The following is a 12,112-nucleotide window of genomic DNA, read 5'->3' on the forward strand; positions in this document are numbered from 1 at the left end:
ATTTATAAATCTATCTAAGTATCATCAGTTTTTGCCTAGTTATCTGATTTCTTTCCTTAAGAGTGTTGCAGCAGGTGTGAAACCTTGTGGTACTCCATGTGGTGATTGATGTTAAGTAATTGGAAGGGGTAAACAAAGAGACAGAACGGAGAAATAATCCGGGAGTGCCATTTAAAGCCATTCAGACTCAAACTCCGATTGCAAAAGTGAAGTTAAACAACAGGCTGCATGGTAAGGTAAACAGCAACAGCACAGCATGCACGTGTGTGCAGAGGTGCAGGCATCAGCATTAAACAATCAGGCATGGAGCTTAGTTGTTACAAGGCAACAATTAGGTGCTTGTAGATAATATGACAACGTTAAGTACTAGAGGAGAAACCTTTGAAGACTGCCACCTCTCTAGTTAGGCATAAAAAAAGGTGGCTGCACTAACATACCATGGTGAATATCTTTAACACAGAGCTCTGAGGAAGTGGCTGAGGACAGTCCTTTTCTTGAACAGGCAATGAGGTTCTTGCTGGTTGGAATGTGGCCCTGTGTAACCAATACCAGCCATTAACCCCTTCGCCGCGGTGCAAATTCTGCCGCGGTGATAGAGGGGGCGGGTTAGGGCATGGTGCTCCTGTACTCAGGACGGCCCCCGGCCGTCATAAATCACGGTGGACGAGTGCTCATGACAGCCAAGAGCTGTACAAACTCCGCCCATTGATTAATTTTCTCGCACAGGCAGGGAAATAATACCGTGTGGGCGGAGCAGCAACATTCGGACGGCTCCCAGCCGTCGTTAGCAAATGCCCACTGTGACTCATAACGGCCGGGAGCCGTCATGAGAACTCAAGGACATAAGTCATTTATTGCACAACCAGTTAATAATATCATGTTAACCTCTATTAGTGTAATAAAAAATTGAATGAAAGCAGGGAAAGTAGAGCCCCAAGTGATGTTCATAACGAAGAGCTGTTCCTGTGTTCCTGGCACTGATTGTGCTATCTCTGAGGCCAGTGGTCGTAATCGTAGTGTCAGGGTTCACAAGGTGTAATCTATGGGGTTGCAACTGCAACCCCTAAAGGACGTCCATGTGTATAATTCAGTGAAACAGCCAAGTATCCCTTGATAAAAGAAGTTCCAATCACTGCTTGACTTTTAATAAAACGAAAACTCCTTTATTATACACAAAGCCAAATACTACATTTAAAATTAGGATAAACATTGTAACCCAGACTTCTCTGACTCCTTGCCTAGGTTAGTATCCAAGTCAAGGTCAAGCATTTACTCTGACATTGGTTTGTTACCTCGTTTTTTGGGGTCCGGAGTCAGGCAGCGTTAACTATCTGTCAAAGACAGCATTGTAACCAATACTTTAACACATATTTAGAGTGGGCTTTGGGCCAAACTCTTGCTTATGATTAGATGACTTGGTTGCCCATTTCAATGCCTTGCTCTTAAATCAATGGCTTACCTCCCTATCCCTTTCTTTGTCTCACCCCTCGAACATTTAAAGTCCATCCTGTATTTTCATTGGTTGACTATATCCTTCCACTGCTGATATCAGGGAACTATTTACTCTGCATTTGAGTTTTAGCGCTTGATGGGAGTGCATGTCCTTCTCTTTTGTCTCTTTCTCTCCTTTTCTCTCTTTCTCTGTGTGTTTCCTATTATCACGCCCTTTCTCTCCTACCATTTTTCTATCTTCCCATCATCCCAAGTTATCCTCACTTCTGTATTTCCTTCACTGCCCACTGGCTCCTATCACACTCTTGATCCCTCTCTCCTTACCCACTCTCTGCTAAAAACAAGCAATGCTGCTTTTTGATCTCTCTCGATCTTTCTCTCTCCCTCTCTCTCTCTCTCTCTCGCTCTCCCTCCTTCTCCCCGATATGTTGGCTGCTGCTGCCATTATACGCAGTGATTGAAGTATTCCATCATAACCATTAACCAAGGCAATAAGCAGCTAGCATCTATCTTGAATGGTTATTATTCTTCCAAAATGTCCGGTGCAATGTGTCATAATGCAAAGTGGTGGCCATCTTGGAAGTATACAATAGAGCCCGCCTGCAACTATTATCTTTGCCAGTGCGTATGGTAAAATTCTACAATCATTGCAAACATTAGCAAATCCATTTGCAGTGGATGTACATCTTGGAACGGCATTTTCTATTCTTTCAAGATAGGCACAACACTTTGCCTGATGACTATCCATCACTATTGCCTTTACTAGTGCTTGTGGTGTAATTTTCAAAGCGTTGGCAAACCCAACTAAGGCAGGTGGCCACCTTGAAATGTTATATTTTTATACTTTCATGATCACTACCATGATATGCATCATGACAGACAATTTGCAAAAATATAACAATATTGTTTTCATATCAATTGTTAAACCATTTCAAAATGGTGTTACATTTAATCTAGATTCAAAGTGACAGTCATCCTATATGTTTACAAAATAGCATTTCAAGATGTGGACAGAAGATGTGGCCTAATGGTCTGAGCTCCCAACATTGGAACTTGGGAAGCTGTTTCGAGTCCCGCCATTGGTTAAACATCCTGTGATTCTGAGAAAATCAATTGATCTCCCCGTGTCTTAAAAAAAGTAATTCGATGTTATGTAGTGTAATCTGGTGCTCATGTAAAATACTCTAATGCCCTGGGGCCAAGTTTTGTTACATAAAACTGCTAAAATAAAATGACCACCAACTGCTATTGGCTTCATCAGTGCTAGTGCCTCTCTTCTACAAGCATTGGGAAATACAATTGTGACAGCAAACAGTCCTTGATAGAACAAGCCCTGTTAGATCTGGGGGTCTCTAGTTGGCAGGGTAGGTACCACTGTCCAAGTAGGGACCCTTGCTTCTAGTCAGGGAAAGGGGGATACACTGTTAAGATAACCCCTGCTCACCCTCTAGGTAGCTTGGCCTGAGCAGTCTAGGCTATCAAAGGCAATGTGTAAAGTATTTGTACCAACACTCACAGTAACACAGTGAAAACACCACAGATTTACTCCACACCAGTTTTAGAAAAATAATGTATCTTTACTAAAAACTTCACAAGACCAAATACTACAGACAAACCAACATACAATTAAAAAGGTTACTTTAAAAATAGTTCAAGAGTTTGCAGAAAGTACTCCAGGATGTCAAAATCAGTGTCCTGCACAATGCGACTCTCAATGCACAAAATGCGACACTCTCGTGCCCAACAGTACCTGTAGTTGCGATAAGGTTCCCAAAAGCTATAACAAGGAAGCTTGCAAAGGCGATGCGATACTCCTGAGATCCTGGGGAGGCTTTGCAGCAGCCCTGCTTCACGCAGCAGAGGTGGATGCGCCGGCTCCGATCTGTAGGGGGAGGATGCGATACCTTTGGCTTTCGTTGCGTAGGTTTCTTGGGGGGAAGCTTCACGCACAGATTCGATGCGACACTCTTCGATGTGGTGCGATGCGTGGCGCAGCATTGCCTTCCGGCGCCGCAACACTTGATGCGCCACGGAATGGGACTCTGCATCGACGCACGCAGCGACTGGAGACTTTTCACGCACCGGCAGTGGTGCGGCCCGCAAACTGGTTCTGCGATGACCCTCGCAGTGTCAGGAATCTTCTCGCACCGGGACGATGCTCGACGCACTCGGCGATGCGGGGACCCTGCGTGTTGCGATGGTGCCGCGATGAAATTTTTCACGCACTCTCGTTCTTGCGACACGCAATCGGATGATGCGTTGGGTACCAGTTGCTCTTTTTCACGCTTCTGCTTCCCAGCTCCCAAAACACAGCAAAACGACCTCCTGAGGCCCCAAGACTGGGCAAGCACTCCAAGGCAGGTCAGAACTCTCTCAGCAGAGTTCCAGGGGAGCTGGTGGTGAAGTCCTTTTGTTCCTGGGACTTCTTAACAGGGAGCCAGCTCTTCTCAGGCCCTTGGAGATCAGAATCAAAAGAAGGGGACACGGCAAAGTCCTTCCCCTCTCCTTGGCAGCAAAGCAAAACAGCAAGCAGGCAGTCTTCTCCTCTTCAGTCCTTTCAGCTTTCTCCTTGCCAGAGGTTTCTTCTTAGTTCCAAAGTGATCTAAAGTTTAGGTGTCTGGGGTCCTCTTCTTATACCCCTCCAAGCCTTTGTCTCTCTTTGTTTCAGTGGGGGGATTCCCCTGCTCAAACCGGTTCCTGGGTGTGCTCTGCTCTGGAGCACCTGGTTCCTTTCAGAGTGAGGGGCAGGGTCGTTAGACGCTCAGCAGGAGGTGGAGCCTTCTTTGTGCCAGCAGAGGCAGAGTCCTCAGCCTGGCCAGCAGGGGGTGGAGCCAGCTTTGTGTTGGCAGGGGCAGCCCTATTCAAACCCAGGGACTACTCCTCCCACCCATCTAAGGCAGATCTCCCTATTCACCCTGCTGCTGACTCATCCAGGCTCCTTGAGCCACCTAGCCCATCACATGACACCCTTCAGCCAACCAGCACACAGGCACACAGGAAGGTTAAACAGGAGAATAGCTACTTTCTAAAAAGTGCTATTCTCACACAGTGAATTTAAAAACCATCTTGCTAAAAAGATGTATAATTAAATTCTGAACACAGAGATACCAAACTTGGATTTTCTATCTTGCCCTTATGGGAAGATAAGCATGTAAACAGCCTTCCCCATTCTATCCTATGGGCAAGATAGCCTCTCAGCAGTGAAAAACGAAAATGGCTGTAATTCACTACCAGGGCATGTTACACACCTCAGTACATGCCCTACCTTTCAGATACACTGCACCCAGCCCAAGGGGGTACCTAGGGCCACCATAGGGATGCCTGACATGTACAGAAAGGGAAGGATAAGGCCTGGTCAGTGGGTACACTGGCCAGGTCGACATGGCAGTCCTGGACTGCACATAGGCACTGCAAGCAGGCCTGAGACATCATTTTAGCGCTACTCCTGTGGGTGGCACACTCAGTGCTGCAGCCCACTAGTAGCATTTGAATCACCAGCCCTGGCACACGCAGTGCACTTTACTAGGGGCTAACAGGTGAAACAAATATACCAATCATGGATAACCAATCAATATAACAATTTATACAGAGAGCATATGCACTTTAGCACTGATCAGCAGTGGTAAAGTGCCCTGAGTCCTATTGCCAACAACCACGGGTCAGAAAAAATAAAGGAGGAAGAAGCAACAAGTTTGAGGATAACCCTGCAAAAAGGGCCGTTTCCAACAAGCCCCATTGACTTTGCCAAAGTTTGCTTGAAGTGTCGGTCAAGAAGTTCCAATGGAAAACATGCCATGTACAAATGGCAATTACAATCTGCTGTTAGCCACTGTGCCTGGGAAGCCCTTAGCTACAAATTCACAACTCATTTTGTTTGAGTCAGAACTATTGGAAGCTCAATTCCAGATCAGTCCACATGAATTTATATTTTTTTGCATTCCACCATATTCCTAAAATGTGTGCATGACTTATTTGTCTGAGTTTGTTATTAAAATTAATATGCATGTAACCAAAAAAGAGTTGTATCTTCTTACAACACTTCTTACAGTGTGGCTCAATGGTTAGAGCGGCAGACCTCGATGCAGAGCACTGGTCCGGGACCAGGGTTCGATTCCCGTCGCGGCAGGGTCTCGGGCTATAAATTCCGCGGACCGGATATTCTCGCCTCAGTGCCTATTCTAATCATGGGTCCCACGCTGCAACTCTTTGCAATAGCTTGCTTAATCTCCACAATGGCCCCACAGCGCTGGGATGCCTGGCTTCACCCTGGGATGCCCAGGAGTGGACATTTCACGGGGAAAAAGCCAGGAAGGGTTCCCTAGCGGTATGAATACAGCGCCGGGAGACCCCGGTCCGGGGTAGCTGTGCGCTATATAAGTACAAACACATTTACACACACATTTACACATTTACCCAATAGGACACTTGAAGAAGCCACCATGGCAGATACGGGAAACATTCCCCATAACATCACCAATGCTCTAGCTTTTAGTGAGACGGAGGAAGACAATCCAGTAATAGAATCTGCTACCAGTTTCATCATTGCAGTTGGTTTCATTTTTTTAGCTGCTTCTTTGGAATTATTGGAAACAGTTTGTTCTTCTTGTATCTATGTTTTCAACTCAAAAGGACTAAGTAGACCATATACATCATCAACCTTGCAGTCGCTGACTTAATCTATCTCCTCTTCATCTCTGTGGTGCTGTGCATCACTATCCTTCGTTTTTTAAAACATGAACTGGTAGCACACCCAAAGCCATTGATGTTTCCACTGGAGATCATACTCGGCCTTGGAAACTATGCTGATATGTTTCTACTGACTGCCATTAAAGTGGAGAGGTGTTTGGCCATTTATCACCCAATCTGGTATCGTTACAAACGGCCAATGGGTATACTTGCTTGTGTGTGTCATAAGTTGGGGGTCTTTCAATTCTTGTGACTTTGGTGGTTAAAGTAGGTTGTCCCCCAGAGCTATTTGGTACAGTGGGGATGTGGTGTACCACAATCCACACATTTTTATCAGTGTTGGTTTTCTTGCTGATGATACCCACTATGGTTATATCCAGCCTGGTTATGATAATCATGGTTAAAAAATCCTCAAAGAAAATCCATCCACCAAAGTCATTGTCATTATGGCAACAGTGATTGTCTTTCTCATTTCAGTAGCACTTGCCAGAGTATTGTGGTTGCTACTTTACCTGAAGGGCCTTCCATCAGGTTTCTCTTTTCAATTGCGGTTTCCATGTGTATCTCAATCAACAGCAGTTTGTGGTGAGCATGCAAAAAATGCAAGGAGTCCGGAACTTCCTAGGGAAAGCCCCGAAGAAGGTCTGTGACTGGGTCCGGTGGCTCAGTAGACTAATGTGTCTACTGCAGGGGCCTGTGTTTGACCTCATGGTCAAAACTTCAAATCCCAGTGGGTCCATGTAGCCTTTCATCCATCTGAGGTCTATACATTGAGTACCGTTGGGTAACAATAGACATCTGTTATTCAGTGCCAAGATGCCTAATGGTGAACATGCGCTCTACAAATACACATGTTAGGTTTTGTTTGGAGAAGAGGAAGACAAAGAGGAAGGCGTGACAAAACACCATGAAGAGGAAGACACCACAGAGCCCAACATATTACGTTATGTTTGGAGAAGAGGAAGACAAAGAGGAAGGAGAGACAAAACACAATGAAGAGGGAGACACCACAGAGCCCAACATCAGTTAGCCTCGGCTTTCCATTTATTTCTTAAAGACTGATGAGTGGAAATGCACACTTTAAGTACCAGAAAAGACGTTCTGTGGTCTCACTGCTAAAATGATACACAATTATCTTCAAGGGCTCATCATGAGGTCAATCCTCGCTGTATGCCATGGAGGCTGGAAATTTCAATTGGTTTTCTGGGGAAATACCTCAGTGTATTATATGACCTCAGGAAGCTAAGAGGGGAGCATAATGCTTAGCACATTGAAAATGTACTGTATGCATGTAAGGAGATGCGAAAGAATGACTCACACCATCCAAACCTTACCCTTGCTTGGTAGAACCCCAATATAGATGAATGTAAAGAAAATATGGCTCCTGACAAATAGTTGCTTTACTTGTCTGAAGGAGCAGATTCTCTCCTGAGCAGCAATGAGAAGGCAGCTGTAGTAAAGGATCCATAGGCATATGTACAATGAAATGACGTAGCGCTGCAACATATTTTGCCATGCTGCACTATTTCCAAAATGCAGGGATGCACTGTATTTACAAGAATATGGGGCACCCCTGTATTTTCCCTAGCGCTATTTCTATAAATAGCTACCTAGTGCCAACACAGACACCCTTGCACAATAAGAAAAGAGTTCCTGATTGCAGGGATGACATTCTTGGCCAATAACTTGAAAAATATATATTTTCCCTGGACTTTGCCTATGAAAGAAATAGATTTGGATTACAGAAAGTCACATTGGCATCTCTCTCTCACACCCAGCTCAAAAGCTTTCTAAGGTTATATAAGCCATCGTTTGAACATAACATATGGTATGTCAAAGAAAAACTGGGGTGAGGGTGTTTTCTTGCTGTCACCCTAAGGTAGCTCAGCAGTACCTGACTTGAAATCTGGATCATGGTCTTCATCGCTTTGGATATTATTTTGAATGCATTTGCTTCTTCTAAATTTACTATGAGCCAGCCCTATGCATAATACGGTGTAAGATCCTTAGCTTCAGACTATTCCTGTTAATGTTTGCATATGTTATACTAAAAGCCAATAACGTAGTTAAAATAAAGATCCTTAGCTTCAGAAATAAACCCTTAATTTAATTTCACATTGTGTATACACTCATTAGATTGTGTACCAGGTTCATAGCATATGGGAAAGCAGCATAGTCAAACTTGCTTCATCTACAGTAGTCCAATGCCTGATGTTTTCTCCAAAATGTGACCTCTTAAAGGCATGTATGTTTTCTCAAGTGTACATGTGAAAAAATGCTACAGTAATGACAAACTGTTCTTACCCATGAAGACACCATTTCCCCTACATCCATACAAATTTTGCATTTGTTTCCTCCCCAGCACCTACCCAGAAAATTGACATAATCCTATATTTAACATGTGTACATCAACAACTGACTTGAAGCTACAAATGTACCTACTATATATATGTGTTTATCCCAAAACTTGCAAGTGCTCCTATTTTGGCAGAGGTGTTCACACTGAAATACGCGATTTTGTAGCCCGGAGCATTTTGCCACGTTGTTAAATTGTTTTCTTGGGAAATTCACATTTTGTAAATCACTTTTGTGCACTTGCACTCTAAAATCATGGTATTTGAACCTGAACACAGATTAGTAACTTTCATTCAGATTTACAAACCCTTTGCATCATGTTTGTATTACTTATTCAATGCAAACCCACTGAAAACAAAATTTAGTTGTGATATTTACAATCCAACGCAAATTGTGAATTCTGTTGGATATAACAAAAAGTGATGTGAAGCTGAACAATGTGATGCCTTGCATTACCTTGCACCAAGGAGGAGTTTCAACGGCTGTGCATGGAACATTTGACACAACTTCATCCTCCCTGTTATCCAAGAAAATGTACAAACTCTACACACTCAACCACTTCTGAAACAATTGATGATGCTCTTATATTCCATGCTGAGACTTCTAATAATCATCTCAACCATCTACATGTTGATTTGAATAAACTGAGGAAATTGCATTTACACTTCGTCTCACAATAGCTTCTTCCAATCTTGTGAGTTGCCGCCTACCAACCCCTCTAATCCACAAGATCTGCCAGATTGCTTCAGTCTTTCGAATCTGCTCTGTGGCTATTTGGACCATAGTCTATGTGCCTTCAAAAACATCTGTCATATCTGTCAATTTCAAAACTCCCATTTGTGTATTTTATTTTATTACATTTTAGTGTATGTTTTATTACTCTGTTGTGCTAACATGCTTTGTGGATGTGCCTGAACACTCGTTGGGACCTAATTCATTCTTAGTAATACACTAATAAATAAAAGTTATATCGTGGTGGTTGTAGAATATGCATAGTATTGATACATGCTTGAGTACCCCTGTGAGTTATGAATGGCTTCCTCTACAAGGGCACAGTGATTGTAACACAAGACAGAGGTTCGCGTTTGGTTTTCTTCAGCATAATGGCCCTGGAAATCTGCGAGTCGCTTCACCCTTGAAGGGTCCTACAATGCATCTGGTAGAGTTGGGGATCAACATTCTAATCCTGTCAGGCATACAGATCTACCACTGAACAAATGTATTGACTGAACCTTTGAAGCTGATGTGCAGGCAAGGGTGAGGATCTGCCCAGTGGTAGTTCACTCCTACTCAAGATGTCTTGCAAGTGCCTGTCACACAGTACATCTGTGTAACCCAAGGGCTAACACTGGGAGCTCTCCAACAATGAGAGAAGAGAGTCCTCAGATTGTACGGACTGTGGCTCTCTACTGCACATCCTTATGACCATTTGGTGCCTCCAGTGTAGGTGGCAACCGATGCATTTCACACCGTATGAAATGCTAACTCATTGAATCATTCCTTTACATTCTCCACCCTAGTTCTGTCCTGTCCAGCAGCTTTTTGTAGTATGCATGTGCTCCTTAGCTTGGTTGAAGTAAATATAATTAAGAGCCGGATTTACCATACTTTCATCCAACACAACACAGCAAAACACCTTCTACGCTGTGTGTAAGGTAGAGGACCTGGATGCACCATATTTAACATTATATAGCGCCTTTCTGTGATCTTCTTGCGCTGGGGCACAATGTGCTGTCTTGCATCAACGCAGGCATCATTGCTCTGTAGTACAAGGGTACCTGCGTTGCAAGCAAGATTATTTTTGTGCAGGAAGGGGCACTTTCCTGCACAACAACGATCCTCAGAGGCTTTTTCTTCTTTTGTAGTGTGCTGTAGAATGTAATGAAAAGAGGAAACAAGGAGAAATATAAATATTTCTCCTTTTTGTGCCTCCCCTGGGAAGGCAAGGCGTAGCTTTGTGATGCATTCCCAGGCTTACCTGTCTTGGTAAATCTGAGAATGTGCCAAAATCCATAGGTGGATGCGTGGGAAGGCCCACACCTCACCCATGGAATGCCTTCCCAGGGCAAAGTAACGCAACGAAGCAACGTGTGCTGCCTTGTGTTACTCCGGTGCTTGGTAAATCTGACTTAGGGTTTGCATGGCCCGAGCAATACCCTATATCACTCAAAGGCAATGCAATCCCTTGATAAATCTGGGCCTAAGTGCAAATTTTGCATTTTGCCTTCTTCTCAAACATTCATATTTTTACACAGAGATGGATTGCAATATGTCCCAGGCCAGTGTGAGTACCTTATTCAGTTCTGTTTTTTTCTTTGCATTCAGGCACCAGAAGTCCTACTGGTATTATGGAAAAAACGAAATCTACCAAAACTTATAAGAGTTGGATAGCTGCCTTTATACTTCCTGGAGTGATTAATTCGTTTGAAAATATATTCAGACATTTACAGCATTTTCCTTTGGGCTTTCTGCTCAGTACTGTAGCCAAACTTTCAGTATGACAGACACAATGGGCAGGTATGGCTGGTTTAACCACAGCCGACACCCCTATGAGACAACCAAGAAAAATGTCAGTAGAGATTGGGCAATGAAAGCAGGGAATCACCGAAGCTAATAACTGCATTGAATAATAGAGAAGTGTGTCGGGCGTGGGGTTTCAATCCAAGACATAGTAGGTGACAATTACCTCTGTGCTTTTCCTCCTATTGCCTGGTCGCTGATGTCAGAGGATAAATCTAGATATTTAAACATTACATCAGCTTCTTCAGAAACAGCCTGTGAAGATCCAGGGCTCAGAAGTAACTTCCGTGTGGCTCAGTCGGGAGCTGCTCTCGCATCATTGTCTTCCATCCTCCCTGTGGGTCCAGATGTAGTGATGGCCACAACTCAGCCTGGAGAAGCAGTGGAAGAAGGAGGGCAAAGAAACTACATTGAGAGGAAGCCAGGGTACTGGTCAGAGTACAAGCGAGAAAGGTACTGCATGATTTTGGGTGGCAGCAATGCTATTGTCTATTATCTGTTATTTTGGCTGGCAATATGAGTCTATTCTGAGAGCATTGTGTTTTTTTTGTCTCTGTGTGTTTCTCTGCAGGTGTGTTTCTGTGTACCTGTGTATTACTGAGTGTGTGTTTACGCGCACCATGTGAGTGTGTATAGAAGACAGAAATAGAGACGTCACGTTTCCAATGGGCAAGGAAGGATTTGAGTTAAGGTGCACATGCCTGTTTAGTCAGTCTTGTCAGCGTCAGTTTGTGTCAGTGTGGTTTTGCATTTCTCTCTCTAGGTCAGTGTTGGACTTGGTCCATTTTGCAGGGTTATCCCTGAACTTTTAGCCTTACTCCTTTTTTGTCTGACCTGGCGTTGGTGGTTTTTGGACTCTGGGACTTTATCACTGCTATCCAGTGTAAAGTGCAGGTGCTCTCTGTGGTAAAGCGTGGTAAGATTGGTCTACACCTATTTGGCGTATTTAATTTACCTATCAGTCCCTTGTAAAGTGATATCTCAGGTACCCAGGGCCAGTAGATTAAGTGCTACTGGTAGGCTTGCAGTGCTGCTTGCGCCACCCACCAAAGTAGCCTTTCAAACCTGTCTCAGGCCTCTGCCATTGCAGGCCTGCACA

At 43.9% G+C, this 12,112-nt stretch overlaps 1 protein-coding gene and 1 pseudogene across 2 annotated transcripts in view; both read left to right on the forward strand.

The window, feature by feature from the left end:
* Positions 1-12,112, forward strand: part of LOC146854011 (proto-oncogene Mas-like) — a 55,157-nt gene that overhangs the window by 7,355 nt on the left and 35,690 nt on the right. Inside the window, exon 1 of one of the 2 annotated variants that reach the window (XM_085651874.1) lies at positions 11,278-11,466. The exons of the other annotated variant lie outside the window; for it this stretch is intronic. Within the exon in view, the coding sequence (XP_085508000.1) occupies positions 11,369-11,466 (98 nt within the window). The 5' untranslated portion in view covers positions 11,278-11,368. Of the gene's footprint in view, positions 1-11,277; positions 11,467-12,112 lie in introns of those variants that run through there. 2 annotated transcript variants of the gene reach the window in all.
* Positions 5,892-7,134, forward strand: LOC146854012 (proto-oncogene Mas-like; annotated as a pseudogene).

Source organism: Triturus cristatus, chromosome 4_1 (genome assembly GCF_964204655.1).
Source record: "Triturus cristatus chromosome 4_1, aTriCri1.1, whole genome shotgun sequence".
Taxonomy (NCBI): Eukaryota; Metazoa; Chordata; class Amphibia; order Caudata; family Salamandridae; genus Triturus; species Triturus cristatus.